At 42.0% G+C, this 27,200-nt stretch overlaps 1 protein-coding gene across 7 annotated transcripts in view; it reads right to left on the bottom strand.

The window, feature by feature from the left end:
- Positions 1 to 27,200, bottom strand: part of Atg4c (autophagy related 4C cysteine peptidase) — a 73,552-nt gene that overhangs the window by 24,683 nt on the left and 21,669 nt on the right. For 4 of the 7 annotated variants that reach the window (XM_076564555.1, XM_015992878.3, XM_006974038.4 and 1 more), the window contains exons 3-9: positions 22,009 to 22,092; positions 18,831 to 19,064; positions 16,140 to 16,470; positions 14,654 to 14,724; positions 13,144 to 13,280; positions 3,330 to 3,408; positions 2,604 to 2,680 (exon numbers count right to left, since the gene is read on the bottom strand). In XM_076564555.1, coding sequence (XP_076420670.1) covers positions 2,604 to 2,680; positions 3,330 to 3,408; positions 13,144 to 13,280; positions 14,654 to 14,724; positions 16,140 to 16,470; positions 18,831 to 19,064; positions 22,009 to 22,092 — 1,013 coding nt within the window. The remainder of the gene's footprint in view (positions 1 to 2,603; positions 2,681 to 3,329; positions 3,409 to 13,143; positions 13,281 to 14,653; positions 14,725 to 16,139; positions 16,471 to 18,830; positions 19,065 to 22,008; positions 22,093 to 27,200) is intronic. The other 3 variants (XM_076564557.1, XM_076564556.1, XM_042271450.2) reach the window with 1 other exon arrangement.

The raw sequence follows: 27,200 nt of genomic DNA, 5'->3' as shown, positions 1-27,200 counted from the left end.
ACAAAGTGAGTTTTAGGCCAGCCAGGGCTATGCAGTGAGACCCCCATCTCAAAAAATAATAAAAATAAAATAAAAACAGTATTTTTAAGAAACAGTCTATAATTCTGGAAGTATATGAAAACAATAAGGACTCATAGTGTCTGATTAAGAAACTTATTCATTGATAATACATATGTAATACTGTTCTGGTTTGCTTTCTGTTGCATGATATCAGCTGGACCAGAAGTAACTTGGAAAGGAGTTTATTTCAGCTTCCAGGGCACAGTCCATAAATAACGGAAGTCAGGGCAGGAGCTCAGGACAGGAGCTGAATGCAAGAAACCACAGAGGAATGCTGCTCACTGGCTCACTCCCAGCTTCTGCTTGCTAACTTCCAGTCCAGGACCCCTGCCTAGGGATGGCACCACCCACAGTGGGCTGGTCCCTCCTACATCAATTAGCAATGAAGAAAATGCCCCACAGACATGCTGGCAAGCCAATCTGAGCGAGGCAGTACCAACTGAGGCTCCTTCAGGTAACTCTGAGCTGAGCAGACTAGGAGAAACATTGTAAATACATTTCATGTGAGGACACAGATACATACGGGCATATAAAATTATACTTGTAAGATATACATATGTATAAATGCATGAATACACACGTGTGTCATACTCCTCCCATTCCTAACAACTAAAATTCTGTCTTATTGAAGCCACTGACATTGAAAACCTGCAACTCAACCTGTACTCATTGCTAAGGCCCCAAGAGCCTCTCATTCTCTTCTGGTTTCTCACAGTCTTTTTACTTTTTCTCTAAGGCTGCTAAACTGCTCTGCTGAACCTCATTGTCCCCCTGAAAATCACACCGTGGTGCTTTATACATTAAAAGTTGCCCTCAGGAAAGTGTGGTGAAGCACACCTTTAATCCCCTCCCTGAGCAAGGGCAGAGGCAAGCAGACCTCCAGGAATCTAAGCCCAATCTGATCTGTACAGCAAATTCCAAGGCCAGCCAGGGCTACACAGTGAAACCTTGACTCAAAAACCCTAGTGAAGACCCAAAACGAGGAAGATTATCTTCCCCTAGTATAGAATTCTACTCAATCGCACATGCTAAGTCAACAATATATCCTAACATATTCATGAGATAATATCACAAAGATGAGAATTAATATAAAGACATAATAAAGGCATTTGGAGATACATGGAAGAGCTCAAGAGAGGCCTATAGACTTATATCTAGAAAACTCAAAAAACGACAGTTCAGAAGGAAAGAAGTGGGCCTAATTTAATTTCATAATGTTAAAAGTTTAACTCTAAAAATGTAAGAAATCAACATGTAAGAATAATAGCAAAGGATATATTTAAATATCTTCTTTAATCTTCACGTGCAGATATACTATTTAAAATTTCACAATCCTGTTAGACTTAGGTCACTCAATTAACAATCTCAGGACTACTATTTACATGGAGTTAGAGGGGAAAGGTCTGCGATTTGAATTTCTACATCCATAAAAGTCTACAAATGTGATTTTAACAAAGTATGAAGGAGGCTTTAGACCATGCCTGTTATCCACTGTCTGCACAAAGTTTCAGCAGCACATACAGAAGACATCAAAGCAAGGATGCTTGGGAATGCAAGGCAGCTTAAAATCTCCACTTGATATGACAAAAGCAGAATGTGAAATTCGGGGTTAGAGATTTAAGTCAGTGGTAGAGCTCTTGCCTAGCAACAGTGAGGCCTTAAGCTCAGCTGCCCAGCTGCCCAGCAGCCCTCCTAAGGCTTACTATGGTTCACATGCAATTCTATGGAAGGAGGAACACAGCTGAGGTATTAACTTACACAAGAGGCTAGGTTGTTTTACAATATCTTTTTCTAAACCAGACTTTAACCTTGCAGTTTGTTTTCATATTGACCCCTTTGAATACTGTTAAGAATTAACATTAGCTCAAAAGACATTTTAAAAACACAAGATTTAACACATTTCCCATTGACCCTATCAGTTACAATCAGTGCCCTTGCCATTTGTGATCAAATCAATCTAATCTGAAACAGCATCAACTAGGAAAAACCAAGTAAAATGATATAGTAGTTATCTATCTCATTTAGAAATGCAAACATTTCTGACTTACAATGTTGGATAACAAAATGGCCACCTATAGGAAAAGTAGAATCTATAAAAATGAGCCTCAACGATTGCTAGGAATCCAAATAAGCACCTGAAAATGTAGGGGGTGGGAGGCAGAGGCTCTGGCTGCTGGGCTTTTCTTTGGGAAACCATCCTTTTGTCTCCTCCCCATCCAGGACAGACCTAACACTATAGATTCTTCTGTTTATGCACTGCTTAGCTATCTGGCTACAAAAATCCTCGGAGACTTGATCATTTATTTCAGTACAATCAGGACCTAACACATCAGAGAGGGACATAAATGAGGAAGGCAGTAAATCACAAATTAAAATTCAGCATCCCAACACTCAGCCTCTGACCAGTGCTGACTGTGGTTTTATAAACTAGCAAATACTGCCTTGTGACTGTTACACTAGAAAGGCCCGGCTCCCTAGCACATCTCCAAACATCAGTCTGCTCAGACGGGAAGGAAGCAATCCCGACTCCCCACGTACAGTACCTCAAGAGGGAAATCCTTTATGCTGACATCCACAAAGGACTGGCAGTAATGAGGATCCATGTAAATCAAACTGTCATCTGCAAGGACAAAACAGAAGACAAGTAATTCAAAAAACACCTTATTATGACACTGCTTACAATCCAATTTCTATGTAGAGCAGCTAAAAAAGTCTAGGTGGAACAGCCTGCCAGCCTGATACTGATGGAAACACGGGTCTGTGCAGCATAGATTAACTTTGCATAATCAAATATGCTTGTATAAGCAGAATTTTATAAAGTGATGAGACTGTCATTTAATTTTTGGTGATAAAATTACTTTCACAAACACACAATTATATTCTACAGTTTGCATATGAAAAATGCATTGCCTTCTTTGTTCTGACAGCAAGAACATATTGCTTGTCATTTCCTCATCAACGAACACCACTAAAAACACGGTCAAAAGTAAATATGGAAATAGCGACTGCCAGAACGCGGCAGCGGCGTCTTCTGGAATTCGGGGAAACCAATAAATTAGGCTTTGTTTATGCAGTACCAGAAATTAAGCACACATTTTAAGGAATCCAATTAGGTTGTGGACCAATGACAAGTGAGCAGCTGAGGAAGGACTGACAGCCGTCTGAGGTCCTCACCGGGCTCTCTTAACCATCTGGTTTTCAAACAATCTCTTGTTAACTTTCCCCTTCTAAAAGAAAACAATCAAGAAATATCATGCTTAGTCACTAACCTTGAAATCCAGCAAAGTAATATGACTGTTTGGGTTTGCCGCCAATAATACCCACACAATATTCAAGGCTTAAGACACCCTGTCAGAGGAAATGAACAGATTTAGATCAGGTGTCAATCTGCGACAGCAGAGTCTGGGCTGCTGATTTTAGAAGCACCCCAAATTCTCACCAACAGTTACTACTGTTTTACATTGGCTCTGTGTCCTGGAATCCTACTCAGTGTTAATTCACAGCATGTAGCTCAACAACACAGACAGGCCACAATGTTCCACAGAGAAAACAAAGCATGGCACTAGTTCTTCTCTTAATGAGAGTATTCTCTTCGATCTAGAGCCATGGTTCTCAACTTGTGGGATGAGACCCCTTTGGGCATCAAATGATCCTTCCACCTTTGCCTAAGACCATCCTGCATATCAGATATTTACATTATAATTCATAACAGTAGCAGAATTACAGTTCTGAAGTAGCAACAAAACAACTTTACGGTTGGGGGTCACCACAGCATGGGGAACTGCATTAAAGGGTCTCAGCATGAGGAAGGTGGAGAACATGTGATCTAGAGGATTAAAAAAAAAGAACTCAGACGGCCCCCACCTTAACACTGTACAGCTCACAACTGTTTATTACAATGCAGAAGCTGTTATACATTCATCAGAAACCATACTTGGAGGTGAATGCAGATATATACAATCCTAAAGAGGCTGAGGCAGGATTGACAGTTCAAAGCTAGCCTGGGCTACAATGCAAAACTGTTGTCTCAAACAACAACAACAAACAAAAACCCCATAATTTGGATCTTGGATTTTGCTCTTTCCTGAGCTAATAATATATAAATGTGGTATAATCTTTTGAGGCTAGGCAGTGGCAGCGAGTGACCCGCAGCTTCCCATCAGCCCAGCAACCATGAGGGTAAACAAAAGACAGTCTATCGCTTGTGAGGCTCTGAACGTGACACAGCCTTGCGGACCAGCTGTGATGACTGACTGCCACCCTCAGGAGCTCCTATTAACTTTCCCCACAGAAGGCAGAGGGAAGGAAGGTCAGCAGACTCTTGCTTGAGATTCCAGACACTTATTCCTTCCTGGACCCTCCAGACCCCTCTCCCAGCTGTTAGCATGCACAGGGGTGAAAGGCTGACTGACTGGAGATGGACTCTGGTAAAGTCACCGCGCATGCTAAGGTAAGAATTTGCCCTGACAAAGCTGCCCAACTCACCATGCACCTGTAAAGAACCAAGTAATTTACTTAGCAAAAGAGTGAATTCCTCACATCTTCCCAGGACCCGTTAGGCAGGTTCCCAAGTTACAGATGAGAGAATATAGAACCGTCACCCAAGAACCTACACTCAGAACACGGCACCTCCAACACCCTTAGTCTCCTCGGTTCTCTGCTGAAGGATTTGCTCATGCTGACAGGCTGCCTAGGGAGCTCTTCCTTCCCCAGACCTATGGAACAGCCCCAAACTGCACTGAGATGGAATAATTTCTTTGGTCTGCTGCTATCCCATCTGGGGTGAGTAAGCATTTACCACACATCTCTCCAGGGAAAGTGTGTAACTGTTCCTAAATGCTTGACAGGTATTTAGGATCGGGGCCACTGCCACGCCATCCAGAGTGTGGAAGACCTGGAAACTCATCGGCCACTGAGCCTCTGCCTCACTGGGAAGCACAGCAAGCAGCCATGAGGCCGGGTCAATGCTGGAGACATGCATCCCCACAGGATCACTTCCACAAATACCATCCAGGGTACTTTGGGAGAGCTGGGATGAGGCATTACCATTAAAGGGGAGCCAGAGCAGGCTGGAGAGATGGCTCAGTGGCTAAGGGCACTGGCTGCTCTTCTAGAGGTCCTGAGTTCAATTCCCAGCAATCACATAGTGGCTCACAACCATCGGTAATGAGAGCTAGTGCCTTCTTCTGGCCCGTAGGCGAGCATGCAGGCAAAACAGTGTATACATAACAAAAAAAATAAATCTTAAAAAAAAAAAAAAAAAAAGAGGGGCCAGAGCTTCTGCTTGACTGTCAACCTGGATAAACTGTGGACACTGGTCAGTGAGCACACATGTGTCAATGCTGCAAAAAAACAAGCCAGAGCTGCTCCCATCGTTGAGGTGGTGTGATGGGCTGTTACATAGGTCTGGGGAAGGAAGAGCTCCCTAGGCAGCCTGTCGGCATGAAGACCAAATCCTTCAGCAGAGAACCAAGGAGACTAAGGGTGTTGGAGGTGCCGTGTTCTGAGTGCAGGTTCTTCAGTGACATTTCTATATTCTCTCGTCTGTAAGTCGGGAACCTGCCTGGGAAGATGTGAAGAATGCACTCTTTTGCTGACTGCCACTGTCTGTGATAGGTAGACATATTCTACTCTCACATCTCAAACACTTCAGAATGCGTATATACACAAAGTGGACTGGATTCCACAAAGCAGTTGCAGATTCATAGGCTCCTATATGTATACTATGAGTCTTGATATTCAAAGCATTGATGATAACATCATTACTTTTAGTCCAAAGTGTATCTTATAAAGGAAATAAATCCTGAGGACCAGAAAGAAAATTTTAAAGTGTATTGTAAACCAACAATAACTTGCAATGGTTCTCCCAGACCACTGAGATTGCAGACTAAGGAACACCTCCTGGAACGGCTAATCCTACTTGTCCTGGCTGAGCTTTGTTTGTATGTTGTTTTGGTTTGGGTTTTGCCAATTTTCAAGAAATTTTTGAGAAAGCTAGAAAGGTTTTTGGGAAGAGAAACCCCAATTAAGAAAAAGCCTTCATCAGATTGCCTGTAGGCAAGTCTGTGGTCTGTTTTCCAGATTGACAACTGATATGGGCCCATCAGCCCACTGTGGGTGATGCACCTCTGGGCAGGTGGTCCTGGCTGGTGCAAGAAAGCAGGCTGAGCAAGCCAGCGTTATCCCATGGCCTTTCTATCAGTTCCTACCTTCAGATTCCTGTCCTGAGCTCCTGACTCAGCTTCCCTCAGTGGACTGTGACCCAGGTTATGCAATCCAAATCAACCCTTTCCTCCCCAAGCTGCCCTTGGTCACAGTGTTTCATCACAGCTACAACAATCCCAAGACAACTGTCAACCTGACAGAACTTAAATCACCTAGGAGACACGGCTCTGGGCATACCTGGGAGGGCGTCTCCAGAGAGGCTTAACTGAGGTCTGAAGACGAGCCTAAATATGGGCGGTACCATTCTATGGGTTGGGGCCCTAGACTGAATACGGGCGGTACCATTCTATTTGGGGTCCTAGACTGAATACGGGCAGTACCATTCTATTTGGGGTCCTGCCCTGAATAAAGGGAGCACATAAGTGGAGTACAAGCATTCATCCCTCTCCACCTCCTCGACTGCTTCCTAACGAGCCACCTCACACTCTGGCTACCATGCCTTTCCGTCAGGCATTTTGTCCCAAACATTAAGGCAGGTAACTAACACATTTGTACATGGACAATGTCCTTTTTCCTTTAGCAAGCTAGCCAAATCAGAGAAGGTATTTTCTAATTTAATTTGTGTTCTTAAAAATAATATGTGGTCAATGAAAAAAAAAAAACAAATGTACACAAACACAAAAAATAGAATATCCAAAGATCACTTTTTAGGGTTTTTTTTTTTTTTTTTTCATTTTTAAGACAATGTCTCATGCTGTCCAGGACAGCCTCAAGCTTACTATGTAGCTGAGGATGACCGTGAACTAACCTCCCTGCCTCCACTTTCCCACACACTGGTATTACAGGTGTGTGCCACCACATCCGGCTTAGAGCTCATTATTATTAAAATTTGGGGGAATATCTTCCTGATATATGACAATATTACATATACAGATTTAATAGCATGATTTTATGTGTGGCTAAACACTGTACATGCTACTCTTTCCTTCTTTTGGATTTTTTAAAAAAATCTGTGTGTGTGTGTGTGTGTGTGTGTGTGTGTGTGTGTGTGTACTATATGGATGTAGGGACCTACAAAAGTCAGAGGGCAATGGATCCCATTGGGCTGGAATTACAGTTGTGAGCCACCTAATGTGGGTGGTGGGAACTGAACCCAGGTCCTCCACAAAAACAGTAAGCGTTCTTAACCACTGAACCATCTCCCCAGCCCCATGCTACTTTATCTTTCTGGCACTCATCTTGCCATGAACATTTTTTCGTATCAGTAAAATCATATATCACTTTGATAACTAATGGTTGTGTTCTATGCTCATAAAGACTCATGAATATTTGAATTGTTCTAGGTTCTTCGTGTTATAAGTAATCCCTTTGCTACAGTTCAAATGTTTTTATTTCCTCTAAAATTCACTTGCTAGAAACTTAATCCACAACAAAACAATGGTAAGAGGTGAGACCTTTGGGGAACATTTGGATCCTGATGGGTCCACCCTTCTGAATGGATTAACAGTGCTCTAAAATGGGCTGCGGGAATAGATACCTCCACCTTGTTTTTCTGCCAGCCCCCTGATCCTGAATGAGGATCACCCAGAGTACAGCAGATTGGATATCTGTTCTTTACAAATCACCCAATCTCCAGTGTTTTACTGCAAGAGCACAAAGCTGACTAAACCAGCCTCTGAAAGATAAGGGGCTGGACAGATGGCTCAGGAGTTAAGGGCATTTGATGCTCTTGCACAGGACCCAGGTTCAGTTTCCAGCACCCACATGGTGGCTCACAACTGTCTGTAACTCCAGTTCCAGGGGATCTGCCACCCTCCTCAGGCACCACACACATACACAATGCTCATACATATATGCAAGTGAAACATTCATACAGATAAAAATAGAAATAATTAAATCTTTTAAAAGAAAGTCTTAAATAACTACAATCTTGCAAAAACATCAGAGGTGGTTTATTAAGAAAAGCAGCAACTGATAAACAATAAATAAAACAAACATTAACATCTCCACTAACCTTAACTGCCCTGAACCACCTAACAAATAATGTTTACCCTATGAAAAACAAGCCTGTAACAGTAACAGGTTTCTTAACAGTAAGTTTCTATTCCTTTCTCTTTAAATGAAAACTTAGTTTCACAAGGCAACCTCGTCAGCTGAATGAAATGTTTATGTCCTGGGGACAAATGAAGAAGTGAAAGTTCTAAGTCTCCCCTAGCTGATAAAAGACACACACACACACACACACACACACACACACACACACACACACACACACACACATACACACACACACATACATCAAGACTCATTACCCACTCTTCTCAGGAACCTAATGTGGCCACGTAAAGGAGACTTCTGTCCTGACATCTGTATTTCCTCCGCCTCAGACTAGACCCCACAATACACATTTAGTGGCTGGGAGCTGGAAGGCCACCATGTGTAAGGGGCTGTATCCTTAGAAACTGTAAACACCTCTCAGCTCCTCGCTGTTTCTCCACGTCAGCTAGTGTGAGGATTTACTGAGTTGTATCCACAAAGCAATCGATAAAACTGAAGCTAATCCATCAAAAAGCAAAGCCCTAATTTGTCCTGTGGAAGAAAGAACTTTGGGTTCTCCTCATTTCAACTCCTTACAGAAATAAAACTAATTAAGTAAGTTTCTCGTGGTAAGGAGTGATAAAGCACATGGCATATGTCTTTCTCATGGAATGTAGTAAGACTCTGGGATGGTATTATTTCTCAGATAGTGTGGAATGACCTTGAATAATACATTTAAAACACATAACTATATGCTGCAGTTTAGACTAGAATGTACTCTGGTTGTGTGTGGGGGGTACTGCTGACCACCATTCAATCAAATGAGTGAAGAAGAGGGGGGCAAAGGAGCGGGTTCCAGTGACGGCCTCTCTCTCGGGGCTTCCAGACACACCCTCCTTTACTTTTATGGGGGTAGCTCTTTACAAGCTCTCCCTCTGGCCCAGTGTAACACCTGCCATAGAATCCTCACACAAGCACTTCAGGCATTTGTATCTGATAACGTCTCAACCCTCAAAAGCACTCCCATTTCAGTGGATACAGTGTAAACCCAACTAGCAGACATTCAAGGAAACATCTTTCGAATCAGTCTTTATTGGGGGATTTTTAAACAACTTTGTTGTTTTAAAATCAGTATTTGAACTTGAATGTATCACTTGATTTGCCTGGGCCTTTTCCAGTTTATAAAGACGAAGTACTCGGCTATTGTGAGGGCAAAGGAGATGGATTATACTGGAAAGGCCAACACAAGCGAGTGAACAGATACCGGTCATGTAACTCCCACATGTACAGAATGCATCACAGTAACGACTGCTCCTTTCTCTAGTTCACACTCAAGAGCTCAGGCAGTGCTGCCATGGACACCACCGACGAGCAGAGCCCTCTGCCAGATGAACCACACCTGGAAGACCCCGGCAACTTCCACCATCCCCCAAGAAAAGGCTTTGGCTCAAGGAGCCTGTATGGCTTGAATGTAAACATCCCCTACAGGTTCAAATGTTTAACCCTTGGTTCTCAGCTCGTAGTACTATTTGGGGAAGTAAGGGAAGCTTTGGGGAGGGGGGACGGACGGACGGACAGACGGACTGCTAGAAGTAGGGTGCCTAGCAACAGGTCTCTGAGGGTCACAGCCTGGCCTCAGTCCCATTTTAAACAGTCTGTTTTCAAGCTCTTATGTCACATAGTCCTTGGTTTCCACGGGACCAAGCTAGTGGTTGTGGTTTTGCTAGTGTGTTGAAATGTATAAAACTGTTTAAAGAGCCTGAAATTGAACTACCACAATTTGTTGTTGTTGGTGTTGTTGTTGTTTTTGTTTGTTTGTTTGTTTGTTTCAAGACAGTTTTTCTCTGTGGCTCTGGCTGGAACTCACTTTGTAGACCAGGTTCACCTTGAACTCAGAGATCCGCCTGCCTCTGCCTCCTAAGTGCTGGGATAAAAGGCGTGCACCACTACAGCCCAATGAACTGTAACAATTTTAGTTTCACTTAAAATGAGATGATTTGAAACACTGAGTTAAATCTACTTAAAAAAAAAAAAAAAAAAAAAAGCTACATCTGTAAGCCAGTATTTTCATTGTCAAGTTCCAGTATAAATTTTGTTTTGATACCAGAAAGGACTTGATAACACGTTGCAAATCATAAAACTTCTCAACCTCTGGCCTTGACTTAGCCTCTTACTTCCAAAAACACTTACTGATGTAGCCACAGTCAGCATCAACATTTTTAAGGAATTCCTGCAACTGGTGAGTATTAAGCCCCGTGGTCCTTATGAAATTCAGTCCTAATGAATATTTTCATGACGATATTCAGTCTTACTGTTGTGCACACATATTTTCTTGATGCATTATGCAATACTTCATTCAACACAAATTCTGGGCAGTGTGGGACATCATCTTCTGTGAATTGTCCGAGCCCTCTCTTCTACCATTATAAGCACCACTGGGAACGGCCATAGGTACAGTGGGAAAGAAATGGCTTTGTTTTTTTACTGCTTTATAGGAACCTCTGATTTAGTTGTGCCCTTTAGTGGCACCAAAGAAGCCATGTCTTTAGTGACTTTAATTCATCATCAATCCCTTTACTAAAAGCGTCAAGCCGAGCTGTACCTGTAGCCGAGCTGTTACCTAGCGCCAACGTAGGAGACTTAAAATTAGGGACTCTTCTCTCCAATCTTCTTTCAGTGGGTTTTCCACTTTCTCCACTTCACGTGGTTATAGTCAGGTGAGACAAACTGAATTTAGAACTATCCCTTTTCTCAAAGCATGTAATGTTATACCTGCCACACTCTACATACCTCACTTCACCACCAGTAAATGGTTTTGCTTTTTTGCTATTAAACATGCTGCCACATAACTAGCTTTTACAATAGGATCTGTCCAAATTATAACTTTCAAAAACAATTTTGTTGACAGCAGTCTTTTGTTCAGCTCCACTATTTTGTCCTTGTGACACAATCCTGATGCACATCGAATATGGCAGCATGTATTATATCCAATGACTGTACAAATTACGGTCTTTGAACACCTACACCAAGTCCCTACAAGCTGGGCGGACTGACTTACTACCATTTACCTCAATGGGAAACTAGTCATCCGACCATTCTGCATTGAACCATCTTCCTCCAGCCATCATTTTCTTCTTTGGGGCTTCTCTGCTCCTCCCTCACTCCAGAGGCGCATAGGTGTGGGTGCATGTGTTTGTACAAGCATGTGTGCATGTGTATGTACAAGAGTATGTGGAAGCCAGCGGATGCTCTCCACCTTATTCCTTGAAATAGGGTCTCACACTGGCCCTTGCACTCACTGGCTGGACCGGCTGGCAGCAAGTCCTAGAGACCTTATCCTCCTGCCTCCACATGCCCAGCACTGGGATTTCAGGAACATGCTACGATGCCCGCCTTTCTGTGGACAAGTGGGTTCAAATTCAGGTCCTCGTGGGCTCTACTAGCCAAGCCTTCTCCCTAGCAGCAGTCGTTTCCCTTTGAGACACGGCATAAGCCACGCTAGGATTAAAATGTAACGACACAGAAGGGACTCTATTTACTTTTACCGCGAAAATGAACTGATAGGAAAGTAGGAAGCAAGGCTGGTCCTTCTGTGTCCCGGCTGCTGATGGAGTGCAAAGGGAAGCCAACTGTAAAGCATGGTGGGCAACGCAGGAAACACAGCTGAGGTGTGGAAGCAACCTTAATAAGCAGTGAGAAGACTACTCTGTCTTCTAAACCACATGAAGTGCCTGTTATCTGCCATGGTTGTCCAAAGCATGGCTGAATTGCCGTGTTTCATTCTTCAAGTCACCATGAGCACATGTACGGTCTGGTGTTATAACTGGGCTGTCTGTACTTAGAAGATAATACACTGGAAGACTCACATACATACATACAAGGAGAAGAGCATGAACACATCTGTTCTGTAGGACACTGCAACACAACATTGTCACCGCCAGAGTTCACACTAAAGAACCATGCAATACAGTTACCAAAGCAAAAGGAAAAGGCAGGTGTGTGCATGCACACACACACACACACACACACACACACACACACACACACACAAAAAAAAAAAAAAAAACCCTCAAACTGTCCTAAGCAAGCTTACAATTCTGTGTAGGCTAGCATTCATACCTATCCCGGGCTACATGTTGCCTGCAGGCTAAGGACTGAACACCTCTGTACTGTGAGTCAAAACAAACTTCACCTCCCTAAAGTTCATTCTGCCAAGAGTTTCATCACAGCAAGGAGGAAGCCATTTTATTAAAACTGAAAGGATTATTAAAGCTACAAACTTAACCAAACACTGAATATTGCAAATGGCATTGCTTCAAAACTAAATGCCTTAGTGCCTGAAACAAGACGACACATAGGACCGGACAGTTTCCTTTGGTTCAAGAAACATAACGATGCACGGTGGAATCGCACAGACTTCACTGATTAATGAAAAAGGGAAGTTGGGTCCTCCCCTCCCCCATACTGTCTTACTTCTGTCTATATTATCAGTTTCTCGCCGACAGCACAGTGTCACAATAACAAATTATGAAATATAGCAGTTATTTTAAGGGTTTGCTCTATCAGTTAATTTGACATGGTTTAATGCTAGTTTTAAGATATATATATATATATTCTTTTTAATAAGAAAAGGAATAGCAGCATGTTGCAAGCCTCACTCCTGCACACCACACAGACTCAGAGTATTCACTCTGTCACGGAAGAATGCTCTTCAGACTCACACGTGATCTCTCGATGCTGAAACTTAAAACCCCTGATGCCAAACTTCACAACGTGTAACTGCAGGATCACATGACTTACTTATGGAAAAGGGACTACAACTGTTGTGTATTTTTTTATGTTAGGAAAACAAAAACCCAAAGCCAACTGAGCACTTCTTACCTTCACAAACTCCAGATAGTCGGTGTTGGTTCTTTCTCCACCAAGTCTAACAGGAACTAAGATAATTACAGCCTTGTCCCTGCCGTCCCCAGAGGTCACAGAGTCAGTCTGTTTATCAATTACATCAGAATTGTAAACTGGGAGAAACAGAGGAAGAAGTATACATTAGGTTTTATAAAGGCAGCTGTACCAACACTCTACTCCGATCCCACCCCTCCACTGGTTTGGTCATCTGGCTGCTGCTACCACCAAACTATCAACAAGTTCAATATGCCATACACATGGCCCCTAGAAATTCAACAGTAACAAACACATGTCTTGATCTCCCTGAGCATGCGATCTATCAGGGAAACCGACAATAAAAAGCAAAAGCGTAAGGTAAGTCAGAAAGTGGTTGACTTGATTAGATGCCAAACACAGACCTGTGGGTGGCTAAGCAGGAAGGTGCTTGCTCCTAAAAGCCTGACAAGCTGAGTTCCACCCCCAGAACCCACATGGTGGGGGGTGAGAAGCAATTCCTGCACGTTGTCCTCTGACTTCCACATGATCACAACTCACACATACAATAAAAAAAAAAAAATGTTTTAAGAAGTATAAAATGCCAAACACAGAACACTCTTTCCACTCTGAGCCCTTGTTGGGTGCCAGGTTTGTGGCTGTCTTTGGTAAATCTGACATACATATTTCCTACTTTTCTAAAGCATTAAATTTATCCTCTTAACAGCTTTTCTGTAAAAACTTAACTTACAGCTTGGGGTGGCTTACTTTACTTCAGGAAGCTTACGCCTCTATTTCTATTCCCAGTGGAGTTTCAAGGTGACTACAGATGCTGGCCATCAACAGAAGGCCCAAGCCACCATGAGAGGTGACTTATCAGCACACTCGTGGGAAACTTACTTCTAAGGGAAACCCAGAATTTTCTCTCCTCAGATGTATGACCCTCCTGTCCTGGCCTCCCTGGGCCAGAATTACCAGCATAAGTCATCATAACTGGCTTAACCTGACTAACTAAAAAGAAATGTTAGATCACGTGTGTCAATGCCCTCAGCACTGGCTAATGTCAGATCAAGTGTGTCGATGCACTCTCAGAGCCGGCTAATGTTAGACCAAGTGTGTCGATGCCCTCAGCGCTGGCTAATGTTAGATCAAGTGTGTCGATGTGCCCTGAGCGCTGGCTGCAAGGTGACGGGGTAAGCTGAAGTAGCATTATAAATTCAAGACCAGCCCAGGCTACATAGTAAAAGCCTGTCTCAGTGGGGGAAAAGGATAGCAAAACAATCATTTTAAATGCTCAGATTTCCTTGGAGAATATATTTTAATTAATGATTAGTGGCATTTATTCAGAAAAAAATTCCTGTTACATGAAGGGTGCTATGTAGGAATAAAAATGGATTAGCCATGACTGCCATCTTCATAACCACTCACAATATAAACCAGGAAGAGATGAGCTCCTCATACATGAGGGTCTGAGCCAACACAATACACAACTACAATTCCACACGCTCCATACCTGTACAGTCCTGCGCAACGTAAATAGTTATTCCTTGTAAGTCAGGATGCCTTGCTTCTTCTACTGCTTTCCTAGGAAGATAATAAACATCCTTAAAATCCTAACTAAAATTTCCTGACGGCACCCAAAAGTTTAGTTTAAAAAGGAAAACAGTCCATTGCTTCCCCGCCATGCCTATGTAACCTGTATGTCTGCTATCAAAGCTATCATCCGAGTGGGGTCAGAAATCAGCTGCATTTCCAAAGCCGAACATTACACCGAATTACCTGAAGACTCTAAATGAAGTTACAAAACGTACCTCCAGAATCCTTGGAGATAAAAACTTGTCTCCCAGCGCTAAAGGGAATTGCTTTCTTCATCAGCTCCTTGGATATACAGAATGCTTTCTAAGCAGTGAGTCATGTGTATCAAGGTGTGCTGCACAGTAAGACTTCAGCACAAAGAATGTGTTATTGTGCTTGTCCACAACTACACTTGTCCAAGTTCTTTTTTTTTTCTTTAAACAACAGTTTGGCTATTCACACCGTTCAGAAATCAGTATGAGGGGCTAGAATGCAGCTCAGGGTCAGAGCACGTGCATAGTGTCCTGAGTCCTGGGTTTGATACCCAGCACCACAACCATTTGACCTGAGCAAATGAATTTCCTAATAAACTGCAAACTGGAAAGCACTTCTGAGCAAGAGAGTTTCCAATGGCATGTGTTGTGACAAAAACCCAACATCTGCAAAAAAGGAATTACACAGATGTGGCAAATAAAATATTTTATTTGCCTATATCCTTATTTCTACTTAACTTTAAATGTTTCACTATGTATGTTCCTGTATATTAGTATAGAAGAAACACCAGATAATTATAGCCAAATACAACCTGTAGCCTATATTTTTATACTGTAAGCTAAGAATGATTTTGACAATTTCAAATACTGAAAGAGAAAGAAAAATGGAAAACAGAAACTGTAAGGTCTATAAAGCCCCAAATATTTACCTTTAGCCACTACAGGAGAACATGTAGAGCCTGGGGACACCTTAAAGGTTGGAAACTATGCTTTTGTGATTATGCTTTTATAAAAATTTGCTTCACTATTTATCATTCATATGAATTTGAAATGTGCATGGAAATGCTGAAACAATAATTTTAGCTCTTGACATCTCATTAGATATCAGTAAATTGGTTACATTACAAAATAATAATAATAATAACAACAACAACAACAACATGGTCTGCCTCTAGGTTGAAAGAGATGGTAGCTTGTAGAACATACAACAATATAATCTAATGAGAACCTACTTAGAATGAGACCCTGTATATCAGTACCTAAAAGCAAGAAAGAAAACTCTGTCTGTAGTAAATGCAACTGTAGTCCCCAAGTCTTGACTCCCCACTAGCAAATGACAGCAGAAGATTCTCATGAAGCTTCAGCTGTATACACTCACTGACAAAGTTGGTATTTCTAAGCACAAGATGGAGGGGTTGAAAACAATGATACCTTAAAATGTGAGCAACCACTGCTGGTCCATACCAATCTCCAGCCTTTTTCCCAGACTTCTTCCCGAACTCTATCAGTCGATGTAAGCCAAAGACAGCCACAGGGGAATCTCCAAACCAAGAGATGATTTTCCTGTGATAAATCTCATTCTGCACTGCGTGGTCATCAGAATGCTTCCCGGTTGTTTCCTTCAGAGAAACTGCCGGAGTTCTGAGTTCTCTTTCCCCTGAAAGTGATGCTTCAAATGATGCAGTAAACTTTTTGACAGTGTTGGAAGTCCATGAGTCAGAGTCTGAATTCTCTACATGCAGTGCATCAGGCCAGGTCCAAGCTATAGCAATATATACATATCAAAATATATATATATATATACACACATACATACATAACAACACATATTCCTAAACAAGTAAGTATGTAAATACAACCTGTTTGTTATGTATAGTGTTACTTGAATGTATATGATTTCAGGGCTGACCACTTGGTAAAAGCTGCTTTGAAAGAGGGGGAAAAATGCATGCCAGGCACAGAGGTACAAATCTTTATAATCACAGAACTTGGGAGGCTGAGGAAGGCTGACCTCTGTAACTTCAAGTCCAGCCTGATATACACGGTGAGACTGTTTCAAAAAAGGAAAGAAGGAAAAAAGGAAAGGAGGGAGGGAGGGAGGAAGGGAGTGGGAGGGAAAGGGAGGGAGAGAGGGAAGAGAGGAAGGAAGGAGAGGAGGGGAGGGGAGGGAGGGGGAAGGGAGGGAGGGAAGAATGAGAGGAGGGGAGGGAGAGGGGAGGAAGGGAGGGAGGGAGGGAGGGAGGGAGGGAGGGAGGGAGGAAGGAAGGAAGGAAGGAAGGAAGGAAGGAAGGAAGGAAGGAAGGAAGGAAGGAAGGAAGGAAGGAAGGAAGGAAGGAAGATAAGCAGTAAGCTAAGCACGGTAAGCCAAGCCCAGGGCTTGTTAGGCTGAAGCCTAGCCTACACAGGGAGAACCTGCCCTGAGGAAAAAAAACCAAAACCAGTGGGACAAGGGATACTTCATGTCTGTCTAACATGCTCAAAGCCCTGGAATCCATCCCCAGAAGAAAAAAATAAAAAGACAGAGGAAACACTGGAGGAAAGAGGAAGAACAAAGAATGGGGGAGGGGGCGGCAGTGCTCAGGAGGCTGCAGAGGAGGACCAGGACTGAAATTTTTATTTTTCTTCAAGATGGTCTTCTGGTACCTTCCTTCGGCATACCATGATGGTTTGTTATAGAGTAATAGTTTTCTAGTACATGAAAAGCTAGTGAATACATCCAGGAACGCTACAAGATCTAAACACAGCAAACAGAACCATTATTTTACTGTTTTTAATACCACAGCACAGCAGTCTTCAAACGTTATTTGTAAGTTAATGAAGCAAATCATTCTGAGTTTAGATTAAGTCACAGGTTCAGAGATCTGCTCAGGATAAACATTCGCACCCCTGCTCCTGAGTACACAGGACCACAAACAAATCACCCCAAAAAAAACTGCTCTAAACTGAGTCTTACTCAGTTGTGTTTAGGGGTAGATCACATTCCTGGCATATAAACAGGTCCTGAGTTTAGTCTCCAATGTGTAAAAGTTTTAAATATTAAAAAAAAATAACTTTTTATTTGTATTAGTCACACTACTCACAAACTTTTGCTAAATAACTTCAATCATCTCTACAGAAAAGTTACTAGTGCAAGGATATTATCTAACACTTTAAAGAAATCTGATATTTAGTAGTGTCCAGAGATAAATAGGCTAAAATGGTAAAACAAAACCCTCTTACAAATGTATACATTATAAAAAAAAAAAACCTGACTGATAGGAAAATGGCATTAGAAGGTAAATACAAGTATGTTGTCAATAATCAAAGTTGTCAACGTCAAAGAACATCAGTGAGATTTCTGAGGCATTGAGAGTCTAAGTTCTGGAGCTGGGGAGATGGGTCAGGAGTTAAGAGTGTGCTGGCTGCTCCTGCGGAGGAACTGGGTTCAGTCCCCAGCACCCATGTGGGACAGCTCATCAGTGCCTACAACTCCAGCTCCAAGGGATCTGACATCTTCTGGCCTCCACACAGACACACACACATTTATTTATTTATTTTAATAAATCTTTTTGTAAACTCTACACATAATGTTCTTATTAAGAATATACCTAAATTTTTAATATAAAGAATTACAGCCAGATGTGGTGGCACATGCCCAGCACTTGAGAGACAGAGGCAGGTGGATCTCTGTGAATTCAAGGCCAGCCTAGTCTACATAGTGAGTTCCAGGCCAGTTAGGGCTACATAGTGAGACCCTGTCTCAAAAGGTAATAATAATAATTAAGTTAAAATAATATAGAGAATTATAGAGTACTTGTAAAGATAAAATTTTCAAAATACTACTGACACATACAGAGAAAATAAACCAGAGTAAAAATTCTTCTGCTCGGGACTTAATGAGCTGGAAACACTCCAGAGAATTCAACTAGAACAATAAAATGTGAATAAATTCATGGTGGTGACAAGATGGCCATGTTGAATCTGCAGTTCTGAAAGGAGAGTCAGGAATGTGTGTGTAAGATACTCAGCTCAGCTCAACACAAATGTAATAGGTACATGAGTTCTTGATGAGAATTAGCCTCATCAAGGTGTATGCTCTAAACAAGCTGATGCTCAGAGCGAAAACAACTGCACTGGATTTACCTCTGCCGAGGAAGTGTAGTATGAGGCCTTGCGCCAACAGCATCTGGCCGGTCCTCAGTGTGCAGCCCCAGCCACAGTCGGTCGTCAAGGCTGACGCTTCGATTTGAGGAAATTCTTCCCGGTAGGTCAGCCAAATTCTAGAAATGAAATCCTTACGGAATTCTTCCACATTTCCTGCAATTACATGATCTTCAATGGTACATCCTGATCGTGCAGGCAACATCTTGTTTTCATCTACAAAATTTTTAAAAATGTAAGTTATATAGTATAAAGATAGGTGAAGAAGTGTGCATGATGGCAACATCACTCCTGTTTTGTTATAAATCATGTCACAATCTTTCTGATCTTTTTTCTGCTTATTTAAAAGGAATGTAAGCTTTACACTGTCTAGTCAAATGAGAATGAACCTGAGAAGGTTTGTGCACTGGGGAAAGCAATACAAGGATTCACAGCCACGCTGCTGTTAACAGGGAACAGCTTGCACCCACGTAAAACCACTTCTTGGGTGAGAAGGTAATGTAAAACACCTTTTCTTTCTACCTCTGTTGGCCCAGGACACACATATTAGAGTTCTTTGAAATGTGACTTGCAGCTGGGCAGTGGTGGTGCATGCCTTTAATCCCAGTACTCAGGAGGCAGAGCCAGGCGGATCTCTGTGAGTTCGATGCCAGCCTGGGCTACAGAGTGAGATCCAGGACAGGCACCAAAACTAAACAGAGAAACCCTGTCTTGAAAAACCAAAAAAAAAGGAAATGTGACTTGCAAATAACATGTCAAGACTTGTCAATATGTAAAAATGTGTATAACCACATTGTATTGTCATGAATATTTACACTAAAATTATAAAGTCAAACTAATAAGCTATGGAGTAAGAATATAAAATTCTTAAAACATAAATGTTCTTTCATGTTCACATATAATTTTTCAGAGTTCTTTGCCACCCACACATATCATTTTAAAGGCCTTTATAGGCTGATTATCTCTAGCACAATTATTATGAAAAAGCCATTGTTTGCCCAATAATTTACAAAACACTATTCTCGAAATGAAGTACCATTCCTCAATTATTCCCAAATAAACCATGCCACCTTTCACCTGCAGCTGGAGACACCGGTTAGCATTAGTAGATTCTGCTAAGTATTAGTGCTGGCTGACTTGGATGCATGCAAGCTACAACTCTCAATTCCAAGTTCAATATCCAAAGCCCTTCTGAAGGATGCTAAAGGCTGAGAGCTTTACAGCGCACTTTCTCTTCATTCTTCCTTCACCCATCCCTTTCCTTCAGCTCATTCTGAAAAATGTCCATCACTCTAACTTCATATATATCCAGCAGATGCTAATAAACAAATGAATGCCAAGCCTCTGTTGACAAGACTTTCTCTCAATATTATATAGCACTTGAAGTTGGTTACAAATAAAAGTGCCTGGAAATTAAACATGGCACTACAATATGTCTAAATATGCCACTTTTGACATTCAAATTTGTTTTAAATGTGATACAGTAGTTCCCAACTCTCATGCCTCATCCTGCAAACACATATCTAAGAAGTCACTCATTTCTCACCCTCTTCAGACCCAGTCAACACCGAATACCATGGAGAAACTGTCGGTACTAAACGAACTTTGTCCCAAGGGCTTTAAGAAGAATGAGGAATGCTTCAAAAAAAAAACAAAAACAAAAACAAAAACACAACCACACAATAAAAGGTGAGGGAAGGGGCAAACAAATAAAATGAAATTGCTATTAATACTGGAGGCTTAGTCAGGCTGATGACACAGTACTAAGAAATACTGCCTGTAATGTGTTCAAACACACCAGGCAGACAATGAGGCAGCCCCATGAAAGGATGGAAGACAAGAAGGAAAAGGTCCCTTTGCCATTTCATGCCTAAGTGCCCTGAATTAAAGGGACGAAGCAAAGTTTTAAAGGGGAAAAAATGCTCAGCACCTTTGGCCTTGACATGGAAACAAATGGCAAACAAGAGACTGCCCATGTGCTATGGTTCATGCACAGATGTGTGTGTGCGCTGACCTTACACATGAACATGAGTTACGACGCTGATTCAAAGAGTAATCTAATTGGAGGGGCTTTCTGGAGGGGACAGTCCTGGAGGACAACATACAATCAGGATGGGTTAGCCAACTGGAACAGAAAGAAGGCATTTCAGATGAAGGGAACGAAAGGTTGGTGGATGCTGGAGTCAACTATACATCCTGAAGACCTCTAGCATGTCTTTTCTCAGGCTGAGTGGTGTTTGCTAAGTTGTTTCTGAGGATAAACAGGTGTTGAGCTACTGAACTAGTTGGACAACAAGTCTGGAGCTTGGTAAGCAGAACACTGGCCTTCTCATTGGCTGGCAAGCTGTTCAGATGACCAAAGATCACCCTACAGACAATGGACTCTCAACTGAATCTTGCCAGAAGGTGCTCTTCTATGAAAAACATTTTATAGTGCCCATGTTATTACCAGAAGTAAAATAGATTCTGTAATGCAAAAAAGAAAGAAAAAAAGAAATACCAAGAACTACAAAACCTACACAAATAGATGGAGACTGAACAATAAACTCGTCAATGACCAGAAGGCCATTCCACTGGACATACAAGACAATTTAAAAAGAAAGCGGAAGTGGAATTATGTGGGGGAAGAAGTCCAGAGTGGGGGAACAAGAGAGCGAGTGGGACAATGCGCCCTGAAAGCAGTGAGAGGATGAAGTCACCAACAAGAGGGGGAAATGAAGGATGAGGAAAGGAAGGTGTGGAGGAAAGTTCTGGAAGGAGTCTGCACCTACAAAGCCTGATTGACTCCCATGAATTTCAATATTGTAGAGAAGTAGAATGTGACTATTGGGCCTTGGAGAGTCACTGAGGTGAGCGTTTCTTTCCTTTATTATCATACACTAAAGTTATCACAGATCTTAACAAAGAACACAAGCGTATCAACTCAACTAATATTTAGTACCTATGCAGAATCAAAGTCCAAAATATGAGGGCTGTAGTGAAAGAAGATATGATCCTTATCCTCAAGGGATGGACAAGGACCAAATCATATAGTAACACATTATGTCATAAAGAGTGTAGGTGGTTAACATGTCAAAACAGTTTAATCTGGAAATAATAAAAAGTTTAGCAATGAAATTCTTCAAAGATGTTTTTAATGCTTCACATGTTTATTACTTACCTTCATATTTAAAATGATAACATTTTCCAAGTAATAAAACAGGTGAATTTCTACTAAAATATGTCTTGGTTTTCAACACCCAACCTGCATGGAGAGAAAGAAGGCTGGGGTTAGGATTTCAAGGAGAGAATCCTGCAGTGTTTCTCTCCTCTTACCTGACTTCAAGTCATGATTATGACTATGAATACGCATTTTTAGAAGTCACAAAGTATTTAGACAGTGAACTAATGAAACAAAATTAGAGGCTATTTCTGCTAGTTTTAATAAATTTCAGTCTTTTAACCATAACCTATCACTTAAAAAACACAGCAGAGAAGACAAAGTGATTCTGATTTACTTTGACAGATCCCAATGCTCTTCTAGCACAAACTGAAAAGGTAGGAACTCCTGCTTCCCTCACATGATCTCTGTTCCTCAAGTAAGGAAAGATTATCAACTTTCTGAGTTGTTTCCCATCTCAGATACTTCCAAGGTGGGGAGTACTTGACAACCCCTGGAGGGAAACTTAAGTAAAGCATACAGTAGGCTAACATGCCTGGTAAAATCAGTCTCTGATGTAACTGTCTAGGTGTCTATAAGACGCTCAGACAGCCTCATCTGACCTCTCAGTCTCCTGTCCTAAGCTCCAACTGAAGTCACAAACTCTAATTCTCAGGCTTCCTCCTTCTCATCTGGCAACACTGGGAGTCTAGTATTCTTTTTGGTGTCCACGATGGCATTAACCACTCTGAATCTCCCACGGGAAGCAGTGGTCCTCTACAGTGATGAACACTGCCGAGTGTGTGAAACCCCTGACTGCTAAGGATTAGGCTTGAACATGCCACAGTGGTACATGCAATAACTCCTGGACTCGGGAGACTGAGGCAGGAGGATCACAAACTTGAGGTCATCTTGGTCTACACAGAGAGACTCTCTCTAGAAAGAAAGCGGAGGGGATAGTTTTCTAAACACAAGGGCATGGATAGACAGAATTAAAGTTGACAGATGTGGTTCTAATGCACTATCTGCCTTTACATTTAACAGTTGTTAACACAAGTTTAAGACTAGTGGTTTCTATGGGACTGTTCCCTAAGGGACTTTATACAAATAAAGAAAAATATGTATTTAAAGCCATGATGATATAAGGGAAATCTCTGAACTCGGCAAGAAGACAGAATGGAAATCAGACAAACTAATCCGCCTTCATTGGACTTCACTTGGATTATTGTGAGGTGTCAAAAAGAGTTTCCCTGCTCACAGTCTTTCCCCATTCTCAAAATGTCACCTATCACTGCCAAATGAAACTCCCAGTGGCTCAGCCTTAACTAGATAAATCTTCTGCTCAAGAGCATCCTACTGGACCAGTGAGATGGCCCAGTGACCTGAGTTCAAGCCCAGAACCCACATGATGAAAGGAGAAAACCAACTCCCACATCTGTCCTTGATTTCCACACGAGTAATAAAATAGTGGCTAGAGAAACAGCCCAGAGGTTAAGAGTGCTGGCTGTTCCTCCGGAGAGCCCAAGTTCAGCTTCCTGATCCCATGTCAGGCAGCTCTCAACTGCCTGTTACCCCAACTCCAGGGAATTAACTGCCCTCTTCTGACCTTCACATGCACAGAACCACACTCAGACACACATGTATACACATAATTTAAAATGCAAAACAAGTTAAAAATAAATAAAATTTAAAAAATATCCTAGTACTCAACAGACTTAGCATGCATGACCTTCTCCGTCTCACTTAAGATTGTACACAATGTGATACAACTCAGAACCCTATTTCCACCTGTACTGGGCTACATTTCTGGACTCATGCTATCATCTGACAAAAGTGTCTCCCAGAATGTCAATCTATCTAAATTCTATTCCTTTCAGAGTGGCTTTTGTGGATATTTTCCCCCTTTCCCACCTAAATCTGGTTCTCTTCTCCTAAACTCTAATAGGGTATGGATAGTTATCAGTTTTGTGCACACCAGGAACTAGACTAGACTTTCCATATATAGTCTTTTTTTAAATATTAGTTCAAAGCCCCAAAACAAGAACCATCTTTTCTCCCAGAAAGCAGCAGGTTTCCGAGAACTCAGTAAAAACAAGCTCAAATTAAAACAACAACAACAAAACAAACAACAACAACAACAAAAAAAAACCCAACTTTTAAAGAGAAATGCCTGACTTTCTTCCTGTGGTTTATTCTCTACCTACGTCTTCTGACCAACCACCCTTCAGTTTTTCCTCAGAAAAGGAAGTGAAAGTGATCTGGGACATTGAGTTCACATTTAACAAGAACTTGGGGTCACAGTGCTTTACAGTTACATATCAATCGTGGGATACACATCTCTCCTGCTCTTCTGTTTCCTGTGCAGACCCGAGCAGGGGCTGATGCCTCATGACAGACTGGCTTGCTCTACACTAGGTACCTAAGAGGGCTCCGTGATTCTCAAAAGGGCATTTTCTCTTTTTCCACAGGCACATGGGAGCTTGAACAGATCAACATATCAAAAGGTTAACATACACGTTGTACTTTTCCTTTTAACTATTTAGTTAACATTTTCCATTTATTGTTATAAATGCATTCATTATATGAAACTCCTTACTTGTCTCTGCTCTAACTCCTGATACTAAATCAGGGTACTATGGGGCAGAGAGAAAAAACTGAAGGATATAAAAAACATAGAGCCACGGGGAAGAGGAGGGCCCTGGAGGAGAAGTAATTAACACTCACGATGTTTGAAAAAGCCATATGGAAGCCTAAATTTTATCAATTTCCTGAACACACACACACACACACACACACACACACACACACACACACACACACGAGAGGTGGCGGGGTGGGGGGGGTGGGGGGGGAGAATATGTGTTTAATTGGAGTTACCCTACAGAGGGATAATGCTCCTCCCAGAAGCAGAGGGATAATGCTCCTCCCAAAAGCATAGGTTACCAAATAAAAAGCCTTGTGCTGGGTGTGGGATACCTCTTCTTGAGTTGTTGAATCTTTGGGACACTCTCCCCAAAACAATGCAAGTTATTTCCACTGCTCTAGGTTGTCCACAAGAACTCGATGGTAAGACCTTCCTGCCAAAAACACCACACACTTTGGTCATAGGACTTGGAGAAATTAAGCTGGTACTGACCTGGAAGTTTCTTTCCTACTGGCTATCTGTAATAATACCAGAATAATCCTGGAAGGTGTGAAGTAGAATTTCTGGAGAAGAAAAGTCATCAACAGTCTTCCTCAGTTGTGACCCCTGCTAGCTACAATAACAACTAGCCTGGTAAGATACGCCATGGGTGCCATAGTGGCATTAATTCATGGATGGTAAGACATGCCATAGGTGCCACATTGGCATTAACATTATGGAAATAACCAATAACTTTCTGTTTGAAGTTAAGGCCAACTCCTCAAAAGGAACCTCCATGCCTGGAACTGTAAATCTGACCTTTTACTGGGGAGCCGTAGGTCCTAAGGGTGAACCTAATACTACTCTGTAAAATGAACATAGTATCAAATTATCTTCTAACTACATATTTCTATGTCCACAGATGAGTGCAACCCTCAGACCTCATCTGAGAAGCTTCTTTGTGTGTGGACAACAGTTGATACAGAGATTACAACTGACCAAAGTACAGAAAACAAATGTCTATCGAGTATACAGTCACAGATGGGACATCGACATCACACACCCTCCCCTTAATACCCAGGACACATCACTAAAAAAGGAGCAGGAAGACTGTAATAGAAGAAGGTGGGAAAGGCTAGGGCAAAGAGTGTCTTCTGGACATGGCGGAAACACTGCACTCATGACCTCACGTCAGGCGGAGCTACCTGCACAATACCTCACAAGGTCACAGCAGTCACCATTCCAGCATGGATGGAAAGGGGCAAACAAGTCCTCACCCCAGCTGAGGAGTTACGGCTGCTAGGCAAGGGGGTTTTCTTCAGGATTGTGGTGCCTGGTAGCTGACCACGCTCCCGTGTATGCCCCCCCCATCTGTGCATAAATGGGCAGCACAGCACTACCTGGACTTAGTGGATTATTTTAAAAAGTAATAATTGGAGGGGGATGGAGAGATGCATAACCAAAGACAGTTGGAGAGGGAGACTGGAGGTGATTATGACCAAAATATATTGTACACATGTATGAAATTCTCAAAGAAAAAAATAAAAATTATCATTTTTTTTAAAAATCATAGTACAGGGTGTGGTATCACACACCTTTAATCCCAGCACTTGAGAGGCAGAGGCAGGTAGAGCTCTGTGAGTTTGGAGCCAGGGTGGTCTACAGAGTGAGTTCCAGGGCTATATAAAAAGAGATCCTGCATCAAAAAACAAACAAAAAATATGGAGCCAATGGATAAAAGCCTGAAACATAAGAAAAGGCCAGAAATAACAATCTTTTATAGTGTGTGTGTGTGTGTGTGTGTGTGTGTGTGTGTGTGTGTGTGTGTGTCGCTAGTGTGGATATGTGAGTGGGGCACAAATGCCACATCACACAAGTGGAAGTCAGAGGACAACTTTGTGGAGTCAGTTTTCTCACTAAATTGCACAGAAACTATCTTCAGTGGACTAGACCAAGCAGAAGAAAGAATATCAAATTGATATGGAAACACAAACATTCTAGAATAAACAAAGCAATCCTGAAAAAGAAAAGTAGAGTTGGAAAATTCAATCCTTCACTTTATTACAAAACTATATAAATGGCAGCGGTGTGCTGCTGGCATGCAAACTGACACAGAGGTGATGAGGAGAGCTGAGAGAGCAGAAATAAACCTCTGCATCGTGATCAGCAGACTGTAGAAAACTGGAAAACTGTATGGATCTAGGATATGCAAAGAGCTCCTACGACTCCATTGCAAAAAGAAAAATCATCCCATTTCAAACTGGGCAAAGGACCTGAACAGATATTTCTGCACAGACGACGAGGACGAGGACGAGCTACTGGCCAGGAAGGTCGTGACAAGAGGCTCCTCAGGATTAGTCCCTGGGAAATACTGAGAGAGAGAATGTGGGAATGCAAGCCAAACCCACAGTGAGAGCCGACTTCACTTTCCCAAGAATGGTTCTAACAAAGGAGCCAGAGAATAGGTTTTGACAGGGATCTAGGAGGACTCAAGCCTCAGACCTGCTGGCAGGAATGTGAAATGGCGCAGCCCTTCTGGAAGGCAGCTTGGTAATTCCTCAAAAAGTTATAGTTATTGTTCAGCAATCCC

Source organism: Peromyscus maniculatus, chromosome 2, assembly GCF_049852395.1.
Source record: "Peromyscus maniculatus bairdii isolate BWxNUB_F1_BW_parent chromosome 2, HU_Pman_BW_mat_3.1, whole genome shotgun sequence".
In the NCBI taxonomy this organism is placed as follows: domain Eukaryota; kingdom Metazoa; phylum Chordata; class Mammalia; order Rodentia; family Cricetidae; genus Peromyscus; species Peromyscus maniculatus.
This window is presented reverse-complemented; position numbering and strand designations above follow the sequence as displayed.